At 43.9% G+C, this 18,347-nt stretch overlaps 1 protein-coding gene across 1 annotated transcript in view; it reads right to left on the bottom strand.

The window, feature by feature from the left end:
- Positions 1-10,499: 10,499 nt before the first annotated feature.
- Positions 10,500-18,347, bottom strand: part of LOC135524709 (ephrin-A2-like) — a 233,415-nt gene continuing 225,567 nt past the window's right edge. Inside the window, exon 4 of the mRNA XM_064952476.1 lies at positions 10,500-15,473. Within this exon, the coding sequence (XP_064808548.1) occupies positions 15,346-15,473 (128 nt within the window). The 3' untranslated portion in view covers positions 10,500-15,345. The remainder of the gene's footprint in view (positions 15,474-18,347) is intronic.

Genomic DNA, 18,347 nt, shown 5'->3' with positions numbered 1-18,347 from the left:
ATGGTTCCATTGTGTGGTGACCTGGATTACAGGAAATTAGTTTTAATGCGATTTAAAACAAGAAACTTTCAGACATGTCTAATCATGGCTCAAGGGCTTTGTTGGAGTACTATGATTGGTCAATTGGTAAAAACGATACTGTGCAACAGCTACCGAAACTACAGTACTTTGTCACCTCACCTGGTCGGTGTTTAGCCTGCCAGGATTCACCATGAAACAACCTGTCGCAGAGAAGAACCCTGGCGCTTGGTGTTTTCCTAGCTTAAGATTGCGAGTCACGATTTGGCTCTGAGTGAGCTATGATAGTGGTTGTGTGTTATCTTGTTAGGTGACACCTGGGGTGCAATCTCTTGGCAAAGTAGCGCTGTTGAAGTAGCTCACACTGGGGGCTTGATAGGGCCTCAGCTGTTGGCCGTTTGATTGTGGAAAGGTCAAGCAGTGCTTTGTGGCGGCATCTCATGGGCCCCCTGTTTGGAGGATGGGAACGTAGGAGAGACACTTCAACGGAAAGAAAACAGAGATGAGGACTGTTAGAGGAGAAGAAAGTGCAGGAGCAAAGGATAAGTAATCAGTCTGTGTTTTTCCATTAAGAGTTCCCCAAGGAACTTCAATGTCCTGCTGCTATAAAATGGTGATTCTACTTCATCTGGTAATTGGCCAAGAGGGGGGTATCTTTATATCTTTGGTGTTTGTTTACCACTTTCTCCAGGCTTGCCAATTCATATTCTTCTCATGGTTAATGAAGCCATGAACAAGCCTGCTTAGAACGCTATCAATGGACATTTTAAATGTACCTGTGCTGGATGCGCACATTGAGAACATGAGAAGGACATCTCACAATGGAGAATGGATGAGAGGCCCACAGTGAAACAGTTGTGCTAGTCCATTAGCATTGCAATACTACAATAACCGGAGACAGCGGAGGGCCATTGAGATTGCTCCATTAGCCCTTAAAAACTGGGTTAATATCCTCCAACTGTGATTAGTATTGTGATTACAGGAGTTACATCTGAAAGCCAAGGGCTCATGGGGCTGAATCCAAATATTGGCCTCGATTCAATCAGATTCATGCTAGCCTCCACCAGCATAGCTTGTGTTTTGACGGTGTCGGAGGTGGAACTGCATTAGAGCTGTCATCTCCACAAGCAGCTCCCGGAATTATAGCTGTCCCGACCATTGCCATTGGCTGCACGGAGTTGCATTAGTAAGCAGCTGTGTTTACAAGTTGGAACACTGGAATGTGTGATGTAATCTACACCTTGATTAGGCTGATAGAAACTCTCATTATTTCCATCAATAATGATTTTCAATTTGACAAGAGCAGCTGCTCACCAATCTGACATCTCCAACGCAGTAACACCACCGACACCAAAACATCAGCTATGCGGGTGTTGGCTATTGCAGGTTAACACTTGATCTGATTGAATCTAGGCCTTGAACTTTGAGCTCGTAACTCACACTTTTTCTTGAGTCATACATGTGTGTATCTTTTGTGAGAGAAAAAAATCTAGGCCTCATAAAACAGTTATTATAGAAAAATCTAATTCTCACAGAACCCCACATGAGATACATTCACAACGTCTATAGATGGTATGAAAAGGTTGCACGAGGGGTAATGGCATGGCCCTTTGTAAATGGTCAATGTAGACGTGACTGTCTTGGGGTGTATTGAAAGTGCAAAGCAGAATGTCATGCCTCTGTTCTATTCACTCTCTGCCAACACCATTACCTGGCTGGAGGCTTCATAAAACAGATAGCAGCGAGAGACACCCAGCTATTTACAGGGTAGAAATGGAAAAATACGAGAAATGGTAGAGAAACCCCATGTCAATGCACCCTCAATTATCCCATCTCCCCTTTATCAGTCTCCCCGGGATACCAGTTTCTGCCTCGACATGAGGTACCTTGTAGCATTCACTGCTATCAAACCCCATTTCCTCCACCATCTTTTCTAACAACCACCATTCCAGTCCTTCCCATCTTCTCTGACAGAACAGTAATGGTTCAGATCATGGAGGGACCAGTGCTGGGTATTAGGTAGAGTCAGTCTGCTCTAATGGGGATGCAAGATGACATTGTCGGAGAAGGGCAACATCTTACGGGTTCAACCAGACTTTGGTATTTACTGACGGTTTTTCATGTTTTCTTTACTTTTTTTGTACAAAGAGTTCATACTGTTATCACACATGACTGCCAAGCACCTCTGGACATCAGATAGACAGAGACAGTACTAACCTCGATTTCGACTTCAAATCTAACTTCAACTCCATTCTGTTGTTTATACTGGACCCCCTTCATTTGTTTCATGGACTACCAAAACCCTGCAGGTGTGCCGACATCCTGGTGAGATTAAGATGAAGAGAATATCGTCCCTCGCTCCCCTCCGTTCTATTGGCAAATGCCCAGTCACTCGAGAATAAAATAGATGAAATTAATTTGAGATTCTATCGGAGAGACTTGAAAAGCTGCAATATTATATGCCTTGCAGAGACGTAGCTGGATGACTATGTACATAGAACTCAGTGGTTTCTCCATGCAGTGGCACAATCAGATGAAAGTGGCCTCATGCAAGTCCAAAAGGGGAGGGGTTTGCATAGACGACATCATCCCCACAGTGACTATACGAACGTATCCAAACCAGGCAATATCCACAATGGGCTAAAGGCTAGAGCTACCGCTTACAAGGAAGAGGACACAGAAATGGACACATACAAGAAAGCATGCTACAACCTCCGACGAGACATCAAACGTGCAAAAGGACAGTTTAGAAAGAAGGTGGAATCCTATTACACCAGCTCCAACGCTTGTCGTATGAGGCAGGGCTTGCAGACGATAATGGATTACAAAACGTAAACCAAGCCATGACATGCCAAATGATGCAGAACTCCCAAAGGAATACAACACTGCTTCGAGGAATACAACACCGTGTCTTGCATGATAGCACCTGTTGTTCCAGATGACCATGTGATCTCGCTCTCTGTGGACAATGTGAGTAAAACTTTTAAACAAGCAAGACAGAATACAAGGGTATGTTCTCAAAGCATGCATGGATCAGCTGGCAAGTGTCTTCATGGACATTTTCAAATTCTCCTTGTCCCAGTCTGTAATCTCAACATGTTTCAAGCTGACCACCATTGTCCCTGTTCCCAAGAACACCAAGATAATCTGCCTAAATGACTATCGCCCTGTAGCACTCATATCTATAATTAGGAAGTGCTTTGAAAGTCTGGTCATGACACACACCAACACCATCATCCCAGACAACCTGAATCCACTCCAATGTGCATACCGCCCCAACAGATCCGCAGATAATGCAATCTCGATTGCACTGCACTCAGTGTTCAAAACCATAATGCCCTTCAAGCTCATCACCAAGCTGGGGACCTTAGGACTGAACACCTCCCCACATGAAAAAATACTATAGTGTGTACTATGTAGGAATACTATAGTATTCAATGTAGTGTTTACTGTGGTATGCTGTAGTATTTACAGTATAAATACTGAAGTTAAAAAAGTTCTGTTTATACTACAGTATTTACTGTAGTGTTTTGGGGGACATTATTGTATAATGTATATATTATTGTACAGAAGTGGTTTTTATTTATTATTGTTAACATAGAATTGGGTGGCTTTCTACTTGATGAAACCTACTGAAGAAATACTAAAAGAGCACATTTGATATAATCTGTAGATAGGTAGGTGTTCTAATTGGAGAGTTCAGAGCTTCTGTTCTTTTCTATAACCTGTAGGGAACACAATACAGTGCCTTCGGAAAGTATTCAGACCCCTTGACTTTTTCCACATTTTGTTATGTTACAACCTTATTTTTAAATTGATTAAATCGGTTTCCCCCCTCATTAATCTAAACACAATACTCCATAATGACAAAGTGAAAACTGTTTTTTAGAACCCCCCCGAAAATATTACAGTTACATAAGTATTCAGACCCTTTACTCAGTACTTTGTTGAAGCACCTTTGGCAGCGATTGCAGCATCGAGTCTTCTTGGGTATGATGCTACAAGCTTGGCACATCTGTATTTGGCGAGTTTCTCCCATTCTTCTCTGCAGATCCTCTCAAGCTCAACTCCGGGCTCTGACTGGCCCAACTCCGGGCTCTGGCTGGACATTCAGAGGTTTGTCCCAAAGCCACTCCTGAATTGTCTTGGATGTGTGCTTAGGGTCATTGTCCTGGTGTAAGGTGAACCTTCGCCCCAGTCTAAGGTCCTGAGCACTCTGGAACAGGTTTTCATCAAGGATCTCTCTGTAGTGCTCCGTTGATCCTTGCCTTGATTCCGACTTTTTTCCTGTCCCTGCCGACTTTTTTCCTGTCCCTGCCCCACAGCATGATGCTGCCACCACCATGCTTCACTGAAGGGATGGTGCCAGGTTTTCTCCAGATGTGGCGCTTGACATTCAGGCCAAAGAGTTCAATCTTGTTTTCATCAGATCAGAGAATGTTGTTTCTCATGGTCTGAGTCTTAAAGTGCCTTGTGACAGACTCCAAACGGGCTGTCATGTGCCTTTTACTGAGGAGTGGCTTCCGTCTGGCCACTCTACCGCAAAGGCCTGATTGGTGGAGTCCTGCAGAGAAGGTTGTCCTTCTGGAAGGATCTCCCATCTCCACAGAGGAACTCTAGTGCTCTGTCAGAGTGACAATCGGGTTCTTGGACATATCCCTAACCAAGACTCCGTTTGACCGGGTGGCCAGTTCTAGGAAGAGTCTTGGTGGTTCCAAACTTTTTCCATTTAAGAATGATGGAGGCCACTGTGTTCTTGGGGATACAGTCCTGTCTCGGAACTCTACGGACAATTCCTTCGACCTCATGGCTTGTTTTTTGCTCTGATATGCACTGTCAAATGTGGGACCTTATATAGACAGGTGTGTGCCTTTCCAAATCATGTCCAATCAATTGAGTTCACCACAGGTGGACTCCAATCAACTTGTAGAAACATCTCAAGGATGGTCAATGGAAACAGGATGTACCTGAGCTCAATTTCGAGTCTCATAGCAAAGGGTCTGAATACTTATGTGAATAAGGTATTTCTGTTTTTTATTTATAATACATTTGCAAAAATGTAATTAAAAAAAAGTTTTTGCTTTGTCATTATGGGCTATTGTGTGTAGATTGCTGAGGATATATATATATATTTTTTAAATCCATTTTAGAATAAGGCTGTAACATAACAAAATTTGAAAATGTCAAGGGTCTAATACTTTCCAAAGGCACTGTATGAGCTACACTTAGCATGTAAGGTTTCTCACTTACGGGTGGCACAAATTGGGATATGGGGGAGGAGAACAGATAGGGTATATGCAAATGCAATACTGTAGTATTTACTAAAGTTAAATGTAGTGTTTTTACAGACTGTAGTGTTCTACAGTATAGTACACAATTCTGTACTAAGTACTACACTTGATCGAGGAATACTACAGTGTGTAGTATAGTATTCTACAGTATTCTATAGTATTCTGTAGTATAGTATTCAACAGTATACTACAGTTTACTACAGAATTCTAGGAAGTACTGTAGTATTTTATAGTGAACTGTAGTATATTTTATGTAGGTCTCTGCAACTTTATCCTGAACTTCCTGACGGGCCGGCCCCAAGTGGTGAAGGTAGGCAACAACACCTGCACTATGCTGACCCTCGACATGGTGGCCTCTCAGGGGTGTCCCCTCCTGTATTCCCTGTTCACCCATGACTGCGTGTCCATGCCCAACTCCAACACCATCATCAAGTTTGCTGCTGACACATCACCAACAAACTATCATGGTCCAAGCACACCAAGACAGTCGTAAAGAGGGCACGACAAAACCTATTCCCCCTCAGGAGACTGAAAAGATTTGGGTCTTCAGATCCTCAAAAGGTTCAACTGCACCATCGAGAGCATCCTGGTATGGCAACTGCTTGGCCTCTGACCGCAAGGCACTACAGAGGGTAATGCCTACGGCCCAGTACATCACTGGGGCCAAGCTTCCTGCCATCCAGGACCTCTATACCAGGTGGTGTCAGAGGAAGGCCCAAAAAATGGTCAAAGACTCCAGCCACCTGCACAGAAGGCGGTACCGGAGCTCCAAGTTTAGGTCCAAAAGGCTTCTCAACAGCGTCTACCCCCAAGCCATAAGACTGCTGAACAGCTAATCAAATGGCTACCCAGACTATTTGCATTGCCCCTCTTTTTTATGCTGCTGCTATTCTCTGTTTATTATCTATGCATAGTAATTTTAACTCTACCTACATGTACAGTTGAAGTCGGAAGTTTACATACGCCTTACCCAAATATATTAAAACTCAGTTTTTCACAATTCTTGATATTTAATCCTAGTAAAAATTCCCTGTCTTAGGCCAGTTAGGATCACCACTTTATTTTAAGAATGTGAAATGTCAGAATAATGGTAGAGAGAATTATTTATTTAAGCTTTTATTTCTTTCATCACATTCCCAGTGGGTCAGACATTTACATACACTCAATTAGTATTTGGTAGCATTGCCTTTACATTTTTTTTTTACTTGCGTCAACTGTTTTGGGGAGCCTTCCACAAGCTTCCCAAAATAAGTTGGGTGAATTTTGGCCCATTCCTCCTGACAGAGCTGGTTGAACTGAGTCAGGTTTGTTGGCCTCCACGCTTTTTCAATTCTTCCCACAAACTTTCTATGGGATTGAGGTGTGATCGGCACTCCAATACCTTGACTATGTTGTCCGTATGCTTGGGGTCATTGTCCATTTGGAAGAACCATTTGCGACCAAGCTTTAACTTCCTGGCTGATGTCTTGAGATGTTGCTTCAAGATATCCACATCATTTTCCTGCCTCATGATGACATCTATTTTGTGAAGTGCACCAGTCCCTCCTGCAGCAAAGCACCCCCACAACATGATGCTGGATGGTGTTCTTCGGCTTGCAAGCCTCCCCCTTTTTCCTCCAAACATAACGACGGTCATTATGGCCAAACAGTTCTATTTTTGTTTCATCAGACCAGAGGACATTTCTCCAAAATGTACGAACTGTGTCCTCATGTGCAGTTGCAAACCGTAGTCTGGCTTTTTTATGGCGGTTTGGAGCAGTGGCTTCCTCCTTGCTGAGCGGCCTTTCAGGTTATGTCAATATAGGACTCGTTTTACTGTGGATATAGATACTTTTGTACCTGTTTCCTCCAGCATCTTCACAATGTCCTTTGCTGTTGTTCTGGGATTGATTTGCACTTTTCGCATCAAAGTACGTTCATCTCTAGGAGACAGAATGCATCTACTACCTGAGCGGTATGATGACTGATTGGTCCAATGGTGTTTATACTTGCGTATTGTACAGATGAATGTGGTACCTTCAGGCGTTTGGAAATTGCTCCCGAGGATGAACCAGACATGTGGAGGTCTACCATTTTTGACTGATTTATTTTGATTTACCCATGATGTCAAGTGAAGAGGCACTGAGTTTGAAGGTTGGCCTTGAAATACATCCACAGGTACACCTCCAATTGACTCAAATGATGCCAATTAGCCTATCAGAAGCTTCTAAAGCCATTACATCATTTTCTGGAATTTTCCAAGCTGTTTAAAGGCACAGTCAACTTAGTGTATGTAAACCTTTGACCCACTGGAATTGTGGTACAGTGAATTATAAGTGAAATAATCTTTCTGTAAACAATTGTTGGAACATTTACTTGTGTCAGGCACAAAATAGATGTCCTAACCGACTTGCCAAAACTATAGCTTGTTAACAAGACATTTGTGGAGTGGTTGAAAAATGAGTTTTAAGGACTCCAATCTAAGTGTATGCCAACTTCCGACTTCAACTGTATATATTACCTCGACTAACCGGTGCCCCCACACATTGACTCTGTACCGGTACCCCCTGTATATAGCCTCCACATTGACTCTGTACCGGTACCCCCTGTATACAGCCTCGCTATTGTTATTTTACTGCTGCTCTTTAATTATTTGTTACTTTAATTTCTTACTTTTTACTCATCTATTTTTTAGTTAATACATATTTTTCTTAAAACGACATTGTTGGTTAATGGCTTGTAAGTAATCATTTCACTGTAAAGTCTACACTTGTTGTATTCGGCGCATGTGACAAATACAATTTGGTTTTGATTTGGTTTGGTAGGTGTGATCACGACTGCGATGAAACAGCCTACACCAAGGATGTCAGAGACTTGGCAGTGTGGTGCCAGGACAACATCCTCTCCCTCAACGTCCGTAAGACCTAGGAGCTGATCGTGGTATAGAGGAGAAAGAGAGGAGAGCACGCCCCTATCAACATCGATGGGGCTGTAGTGGAGCAGGTTGAGAGCTTCAAGTTCCTTGGCATCCACATCCCTAAGGACTTAACATGGTCCACACACACCCGCACAGTCGTGAAGAGGGCACGACAGCGTCTCTTCCCCTACGGGAGTCTAAAAAGATTTGGCAATGGCCCTCGTGCCTCAAAAAGTTATACAGCTGCACCATCGAGAGCATCTTGTCTGGTTGCATCACCGCTTAGTGTGGCAAATGCACTGCCCTCGCTCGCAAAGCGCTACAGAGGGTGGTACGGACAGCCCAGTACATCAATGGGGCCGAGCTCCCTGCCATCCAGGACCTCTATATCAATTCTCAGACCAGCAAGCTCCGAGACAGCTTCTACCCCCAAGTTGTAAGACTGGTAAATATTTAATTAAATGGTTACCTGGACTATCTGTGCTGACCCCATCTTGCAATGACTCTGTGCACACTCACAAGACTATATATACACACACACACTCGCTCACACTACACTGACACTCTCACACAAAACTGACACATATTTACACACACACACACACACACACACACACACACACACACACACACACACACACACACACACACACACACACACACACACACACACACACACACACACACACACACACACACACACACACACACACACACACACTTGACACAACACACATACACCCACTTCTGCACTCATTTGCTACTGCTACTCTGTTCTTTATTTTACTCCTATTATTATCTATCCTGATGCCTAGTCACTTTACCCGGCCTTCATGTACATATCTACCTCAAATACCTTATTATTATCTATCCTGATGCCTAGTCACTTTACCCTGCCTTCATGTACATATCTACCTCAAATACCTTATTATTATCTATCCTGATGCCTAGTCACTTTACCCTGCCTTCATGTACATATCTACCTCAAATACCTTATTATTATCTATCCTGATGCCTAGTCACTAGTCACTATTACCTCAAATACCTTATTATTATCTATCATGTACATATCTACCTCAAATACCTTATTATTATCTATCCTGATGCCTAGTCACTTTACTCTGCCTTCATCTACATATCTAGCTCAAGTACCTCATACCTCTGCACATTGATCTGGTACTGGTACTACAATACCTCTATATACCTCCATTCTTGTGTATTTTATTCCTCTTGTGTCACTATTTTTCTTGTTATATAATTGATTAACTCTGCATTGTTGGGAAGGGCTCGTAAGCAAGCGTTTCAAGGTAAAGTCTACACCTGATGTATTCTGTGTATGTGACAAATACAATTTCATTTCATTTCATTAACTATTTGCTTGTATTATATTATAGCATATGTTACACTCTTAGAAAAAAGGTGCTATCTAGAACCTAAAATGGTTCTTCGGCTGTCCCAATAAGAGAACCCTTTGAAGAACCCTTTTGGTTCCAGGTAGAACTCTTTTGGGTTCCATGAAGAACCATTTCTTCAGAGGGTTCTACATGGAACCCAAAAGGGTTCTCCTATGGGGACAGCCAAAGAACCCTTTTGGAACCCTTTTTTTTAAAGAGTGAAGTTGTTATGATTTAAGGCATTTGAGGGAACTTGTGTCATTTGAGGGAACTTGAATCATGGCAAAGTATTTATCATCATATTTATCATCTATAATCCCCCCAAAGGCATTTGCATATTCCTCCAGGACAGCTGATTTCATGAGATATAGAAAGCTCTTTCTAGTCTCTTTGAGAGAGATTAGTCAATCCTACACCAGTCAGAGCAGCTCTTTGGAAAGTGATTGAGATTTTAAAGCCAAAATCAAAGAGGCCACTTTTAGTGGAAGTTGTATTTGTTAAATTATTAAACACTGATAGATACTTTCCTGAAATGATCTTCCCTCTGATCACTCACTAGAAGTCAATTGTCACAGGTCTGAAAGTCCATGCTTTGATTAAAATAGGTTTTATCTGAGGCTTAATCTTTTTTATTGTCATGCATCACAGGGAAGAGAATAGTTTTTTTAAACAAGTGCCCATTAATAAAATGTAAATATATATATATATTTTAATCCATATGCAGACATTATTTTTACCAAATTGGCTTCAACATTAGACTGCAATTTAGTTTAGGTAAAGACACTGCAAACAACGTCCAAGAGCACATGTTTGATTGAAACAGCAGTTCAGAATACTTTGATGATGTATTCACTCTGTAGCCTACAGTATAGAAATGTCACACTGTAAACCAGAGCTATATCCGCTATAGACAAAAAGCTTTATTTGTGTTTTTTCCATTTTTCCCCATAGCTTTCCTTTGCCAAAACAAGAACATTTCATATGAAATCCAAACATGTTTTATCCACATTAAAACCAACTAAAAATAAATTGATCTGATAACCACACCATGTTCTTCACCTTTAAAAAAAGCATTACAGGACTACAAGTACCATAATGCATTGTGATACAAGCAGGAAAACAACAACAACAATAGCAAATGGCTGATTCTCTGTTTGGCTGCAGAGACTGGTACCCTCGTCGCTCTAATATTTCAAGGGTCTACAATATCATTTCATTTCACATATGAATAACTTCTGCTGCCTCTTTGAAGAGTAAAGTAAGAAATAACATGGAATAAAGTAAAATATAAAAGTTGTATTTAGCTCACTTTTCTCTGAAATGTAGTTTATTTCTGCGTTCATTCGGATGTTCTCGGCCAGCTCTCTGTAAATGGTCGGTCATGACTGGGGAGAGGAGTGTTCTATCACAAAGCCACAACATTACTCTCATACACTTCAGTCCCCCAGTCTTTTTTAGTGAAACGAAAGTCAATTTTGTAAAGCGGAAGTGCATATGAGATTCCAAACTTCCGCTGGAGTTTGTTTGGCTCCCTTTCCGTCACCTTTAAGTGTACATGGAGGTCTGGCTCCCTTTCCATCCCCTTTAAGTGTACATGGAGGTCTGGCTCCCTTTCCATCCCCTTTAAGTGTACATGGAGCTCTGGCTCCCTTTCCATCCCCTTTAAGTGTACATGGAGGTCTGGCTCCCTTTCCGTCACCTTTAAGTGTACATGGAGGTCTGGCTCCCTTTACATCCCCTTTAAGTGTACATTGAGGTCTGGCTCCCTTTTCATCCCCTTTAAGTTTACATGGAGGTCTGGCTCCCTTTCCATCCCCTTTAAGTGTACATGGAGGTCTGGCTCCCTTTCCATCCCCTTTAAGTGTACATGGAGGTCTGGCTCCCTTTCCATCCCCTTTAACTGTACATGGAGGTCTGGCTCCCTTTCCGTCCCCTTTAAGTGCACATGGAGGTCTGGCTCCCTTTCCATCCCCTTTAAGTGTACATGGAGGTCTGGCTCCCTTTCCATCCCCTTTAAGTGTACATGGAGGTCTGGCTCCCTTTCCGTCAGCTTTAAGTGTACATGGAGGTCTGGCTCCCTTTCAGTCCCCTTTAAGTGTACATGGAGGACTGGCTCCCTTTCCATCCCCTTTAAGTATACATGGAGGTCTGGCTCCCTTTCCATCCCCTTTATGTGTACATGGAGGTCTGGCTCCCTTTCTATCCCCTTTATGTGTACATGGAGGTCTGGCTCCCTTAGTGTTGCACAATACATGGGGATCTCACATTGTCCATTCCCCTCGTGATGACAGACCCTCAGTCTCCACAATGACCCAGCGGTCAACAGCCTTAGTACTGGGACTCAGACAAGAGGACCTGACATAGCAATGGGCATGTGTCATACAGCAAAAACCTCACATTCAGAGCATGAGAGACAGAGAGAGAGAGGGGGCAGAGAATGAGACAGAGAGAGAGGGTAGAGCGCATGAGAGAGTGAGATAGAAGGGGTTAGAGAGAATGAGAGAAAGAGAGGGAGAGAGATGAGGGTAGAGAAAGAGAGAGAGAGAGAGAGAGAGAGGAGGGAGGGGTAGAGAAAGAGATGAGGGGTAGAGAGAGAGGGGTAGAGAGAGGGGTAGAGAGAGAGAAAGAGAGAGACGAGGGGTAGAGAGGGGGGTAGAGAGAGAGAGGTAGAGAGAGAGAGGGTTAGAGAGAGAGAAAGAGAGAGAGAAAAGGGGTAGAGAGAGAGAGGGGTAGAGAGAGAGTGAGAGAAGAGGGGTAGAGAACGAGAGGGATAGAGAGAGAGAGGTAGAGAGCGAGAGGGTAGAGAGAGAGAAGGAGAGAGAGAAGAGGGGTAGAGAGAGAGAGAAGATGGGTAGAGAGAGAAAGAGAGAGGAGGGGTAAAGAGATGAGGGGGAGTAGAATGAGAGAGAGAGGAGGGGTAAAGAGATGAGGGGGAGTAGAGAGAGAGAGAGAGAGGAGGGGTAAAGAGAGAGAGAAGATGGGTAGAGAGAGAAAGAGAGAGGAGGGGTAAAGAGATGAGGGGGAGTAGAGAGAGAAAGAGAGAGGAGGGGTAAAGATATGAGGGGGAGTAGAGAGAGAGAGAGAGGAGGGGTAAAGAGATGAGGGGGAGTAGAGAGAGAGAGAGAGAGAGAGGGGGGGGGGTAAAGAGAGAGAGAAGATGGGTAGAGAGAGAAAGAGAGAGGAGGGGTAAAGAGATGAGGGGGAGTAGAGAGAGAGACTATGGGTAGAGAGAGAAAGAGAGAGGAGGGGTAAAGAGATGCGGGGGAGTAGAGAGAGAGAGAAGATGAGTAGAGAGAGAAAGAGAGAGGAGGTGTAAAGAGATGAGGGGGAGTAGAGAGAGAGAGAGAGAGAGGAGGGTTAAAGAGATGAGGGGGAGTAGAGAGAGAGGAGGGGTAAAGAGATGAAGGGGAGTAGAGAGAGAGAGAAGATGGGTAGAGAGAGAAAGAGAGAGGAGGGGTAAAGAGATGAGGGGGAGTAGAGAGAGAGAGAAGATGAGTAGAGAGAGAAAGAGAGAGGAGGGGTAAAGAGATGAGGGGGAGTAGAGAGAGAGAGAGGAGGGGTAAAGAGATGAGGGGGAGTAGAGAGAGAAAGAGAGAGGAGGGGTAAAGAGATGAGGGGGAGTAGAGAGAGAAAGAGAGAGGAGGGGTAAAGAGATGAGGGGGAGTAGAGAGAGAGAGAGAGGAGGGGTAAAGAGATGAGGGGGAGTAGAGAGAGAGGAGGGGTAGAGAGATGAGAGGGAGTAGAGAGAGAGAGAGAGGAGGGGTAGAGAGATGAGGGGGAGTAGAGAGAGAGAGAGAGAAGAGGGATAAAGCACCGCAGCATGAGATGGAGAGACTCATATTGAATTCAGCACCAGTGGAAAAAGGCAATTTTTGAAAAGGTTCATTTGTTTGTTTTTACATAACATTTTTTTTTGTATGACAAAAAGATCCTCTTTTAAAAAAATCTACACTGCCCTGTGTGTGATGGGACCCCCATAGCATGTTTCAGAGGGTCTACACAGAGGTCTATGGCTGCTTACGACCTTGTTGGAGAGCCACGACAGCGCCGTCCCACCCCCCTGTTCTCCCGGTATAAAAGTTAAACAAGTGTCTTTGGCAGATTTACAGAAAAGGTCCTCATCTACTCTGGGACGCTACTGCTAGAAATTACAAAGATGTTAGAAACTGGTCAGAGACACACAAGAAGAGAGAGAAAGAGAGACTGGTCAGAGACACACAAGAGGAGAGAGAGAGACACACACAAGAAGAGAGCGAGAGAGAGAGAGAGAGAGAGAGAGAGAGACTAGTCAGAGACACACAATAAGAGAGAGAGAGACTGGTCAGAGACACACAAGAAGAGAGAGAGAGAGACTGGTCAGAGACACACAAGAAGAGAGAGAGAGAGAGACTGGTCAGAGACACACAAGAAGAGAGAGAGAGAGACTGGTCAGAGACACACAAGAAGAGAGAGAGAGAGAGAGAGAGAGACTGATCAGAGACACAAGAAGAGAGAGAGAGAGAGAGAGAGAGAGAGAGAGAGAGAGAGAGACTGGTCAGAGACACACAAGAAGAGAGAGAGAGAGAGAGAGAGAGAGAGAGAGACTGGTCAGAGACACACAAGAAGAGAGAGAGAGAGAGAGAGAGAGAGAGAGACTGGTCAGAGACACACAAGAAAGAGAGAGAGAGACTGGTCAGAGACACACAAGAAGAGGGAGGGAGAGAGAGAGAGAGAGAGAGAGGGAGAGAGAGAGAGAGAGACTGATCAGAGACACAAGAAGAGAGAGAGAGAGACTGGTCAGAGACACACAAGAAAAGAGAGAGAGAGACTGGTCAGAAACACACAAGAAGAGGAAGAGAGACTGGTCAGAGACACACAAGAAGAGGGAGAGAGAGAGAGAGAGAGAGAGGAGAGAGAGAGAGAGAGAGAGAGAGAGAGAGAGAGAGAGAGAGAGACTGATCAGAGACACAGAGAGAGAGGGAGAGAGAGACTGGTCATAGACACACAAGAAGAGAGAGAGAGAGACTGGTCAGAGACACAAGAAGAGAGAGAGAGAGAGAGAGAGAAGGTTCACCTATGATCTAACGTGACAAAGTAATATACTACTGTATAATACACTGTAACAGAATGAACATGTACAAGTGGGACATTACTGAGCATAATCAAAGCACAAAGACTCAAAGAGAAATGCAAACAGTCCGAAGATGAAGATGCACATGAGAGGGTTCTTAAGTGGAGAAGACGTCACTGTCGACGTCAACAGTCACTGTCGACCATCCAGACACGTACGAGGGGAGTTTGTGCTCAGTTCGGTTCAAAACCCCATTCATTTCTTGCACATCCCAGCGCTCCTCTGCAGCTGGGAGGCTGTTTTTGTAAAGATTTAAGGAACTCTTTCCTGCCTTTAAGGGACTCCTTCTTGTCTTTAAGTGACTCCTTCCTGGTCCCCAGGACTACTCCACTTTATCGCCACCTGGACTTGAGCTATAAGCTGAGGGTCAGAAGCCAGAGGTCATGAAGCAAGGGTTATGCTGAGGAGTTGGAGGGTTCTGAGGAAGGGGCAGTATGAGTTTACAGTGTCCAGATGGTGCATGTCGAGGGGTTGAGGGTGGAGGGTGGAGGAGAGTAGACTGATATGGGAGGAGGAGAGGACAGGCGTGGGGAGAGGGTGTGTGGAAGAGGCATGTCTCCTTGCAGGGGGAAGAGGCGGAAGATTTGATGGGAAGTCGGGTGTTTCAAGGGGGGTAAGGCCAGCGGGCCCAAGATGTTATGATGAGGACAGGAGAAGCGTGAGCAGCATGGCCAGCATGAGGGAGAGGCAGGGGGCGGCCACGCAGCAGCCACCGGTGCTGTCGTCTGTCAGGAAGGGCTCTGGGGACTCATACACTGAGTCATCTGAGAGAGAGAGAGAGAGAGAGAGAGAGAGAGAGAGAGAGAGAGAGAGAGAGAGACAGAGAGAGACAGAGACAGAGACAGAGGTAGAGAGAGACAGAGACAGAGAGGTAGAGAGGGACAGAGACAGAGAGGTAGAGAGAGACAGAGACAGAGAGGTAGAGAGGGACAGAGACAGAGAGGTAGAGAGAAAGAGAGGGACAGACAGACAGAGAGAGAGACAGAGAGGTAGAGAGAAAGAGAGGGACAGACAGACAGAGAGAGGGAGAGAGAGAGAGGTAGAGAGAAAGAGAGAGACAAACAGACAGAGAGAGAGAGAGGTTATGCTTCAAACAGGTTGCAATCTAACAATCTAATACAGTCAAATCCTTGTGCAGTTTCAATCTGGCTAAATCTGGGCTTTGTCAAAAGCAAACACTGGCAAAGCCTACATTGACGCCTTTTGGTTCTTTTCTTCCCCGTGACCCAGATATATTCTGACAATAGTCATACATACACGTGTGATGTTTACACCTCCCACTTTCACTGTCATCTCCAACGTTGACACGGGCAGAGTGATAAGCGCTACATGTTGTTGACAGGTCTGCACTGGGAGACTAGTCTTGAAGACACGAGTCACACCAATAGAGAGACAGACAATCGAACAGTGGGCGGGGCTGACTCCAGGAGAGTTGAGGTGTGAGGCTGACTGTGTGTTAAAAGGTACTCGGCATATTTAATGTTAAAACACCTCAACTCCCTTTCCTTACAGCTGCCATGAGGAACAGCGTTCTGATTCTGGAATACCTGACTAAATATGAAAGAGTTGGCCGTTTCCATTCCGCCAAAATACATTAAAAAAGGGGGGGTTCTGGGAAAAAACCAAGGTTAACCCCGGTGTCCCAAAAAAGATTAGGATTGGACCCTCCCAGAGCAGTTGACAATAAACAGTCACATAGCAGACTTAGGGAAAGGAATTCTAAGGGTTTGGGCAGAGGCTGGATTGAGGCTAGGCCTGGTTGTTTTGTATGATAAAGGTCTTTAACAGAAAGGTCCCCACATTCTCCACCATACTGCCATTGTAAATATACACACACATATGCATATATATTTCACAATCTCCAACCCACACAGGATCCGTCCGGCCAACTTCCAAGCAAACCCACACCGAAATCTACCCATGAATTGGGGCGGCAAGAGCCTAGTGGTTAGAACATTGGACTAACAACCGAAAAGTTGCTAGATCGAAACCCTGAGCTGACAAGGTAAACATCTGTCGTTTTTCCCCTGAACTGCCTTGTTAACCCATTGTTCCGAGGCCGTCATTGAAAATAAGAATGTGTTCTTAACCTGACTTGCCTAGTTAAATAAAGGTAAAATACATCTTTTTTTTTTTTTTTTAAATCCCGACTTAATCCCGGAATCCAATAAATGTGTTTCTCCTCCAGATATTCAGAGAGTGCGGTGCACATTAAAGAGCCAGAGCTCCTAATGATGTCAATATAACAATCAATCATTAGTCATACACTGGACTATCCTTTCAACAGTGTACTATTTATTATAGATGCTAAGGTAATTGAAATGTGCCTATAGCATAGGATTCCCTATAGGATTCATATTTATTACCATGTTTACATACCGTATATTACATTATAACACATAAGGAGCAGCAAAAACAACAGAGACAAAAATGCCATCATGCTAAAATGCCATCATGCTAAAATGCCATCATGCTAAAATGCCATCATGCTAAAATGCCATCATGCTAAAATGCCATGGCAACAAAAGAAAAGGACAATGGAGACGTTCCATAATAGACAGACTGTGATTTTTAATGACCATGTCATTGTTCTTTAACTGCTTTGGGAAATTGATAATCTCTAACATGTTTATTCGCAATTATACAGAGATAACGGAACGACACGACCAGTCAGGTTAATAAACTCCAAGTGAAAATCTCCAGGAAATGACACTGTTCCAAATATTGACACAGTAGTGTGAGTTTAATACCTTTCCTTTTCTCCAAAGGCTTTGTACAAACAGCTTAAAATGAATGAATGCCTTCTGTGAGTCAGAGAAGGAACATACAACTGCAGACGGAATTTCTTTCTGGGAGGGGGGGGGGGGGGCTGTCTGCCTTCATCGAGCTGCCTTTAAAAGCAACTCGATAAACAAATAGCTGAAATGTAGCCTCTCCATTCAAACCCTACAACAATGCACATGGAATTGCATAGGCCTGCAGTACAAGAGCACAAAATATACCGTATAAAAAAATACAATACATGTAACGCCTAATATAACCAGGTAAATTGACTGAGGACACATTCTCATTTACAGCAACGACCTGGGGAATAGTTAGAGGAGAGAGGAGGGGGGTTGGGAGGGGGATGCTTAGGTGGCCATGATGGTATGAGGGCCAGATTGGGCCGTACCTTGTGGGTACATCCTAACTACTTCATAGTGACCTGTAAGGTTTTGGAAGCACATTGGACGTGTATACCTTGTCCTCAGGAGATTTACTACAGGAAAAATGATCCTTTAAAGAGCCGTGGAGAATGTCACCTCGCACCAACGCTGGTCTGAGGTTACACCAACTTTAGACCTCATGTTTATGGTTGGGCTGGGACAATACCAGGATATTTTTCCATGGCAAAAATGAAAACACGAAGCAGGTCAGACTCTTTGGTCCTTTAAAAACTGGCAGTATGTAAAGTGTTGTGTTCTATAGCTTGGAAAATAAATACACGTGACTGAACGACAACATAATGATGTTTGTTGCCAACATTAGGACTGTTTTCCCAAATAAGTTACATTTGCTTCGTGTTTTGTTTGCTTGCCACAATACTAAGGAGTATCATGATACTGGTATTGTCCCAGCCCTAGTTTATGGCCAGTACC

The sequence above is a fragment of the Oncorhynchus masou genome, chromosome 31, assembly GCF_036934945.1.
Source record: "Oncorhynchus masou masou isolate Uvic2021 chromosome 31, UVic_Omas_1.1, whole genome shotgun sequence".
Taxonomy (NCBI): domain Eukaryota; kingdom Metazoa; phylum Chordata; class Actinopteri; order Salmoniformes; family Salmonidae; genus Oncorhynchus; species Oncorhynchus masou.
This window is presented reverse-complemented; position numbering and strand designations above follow the sequence as displayed.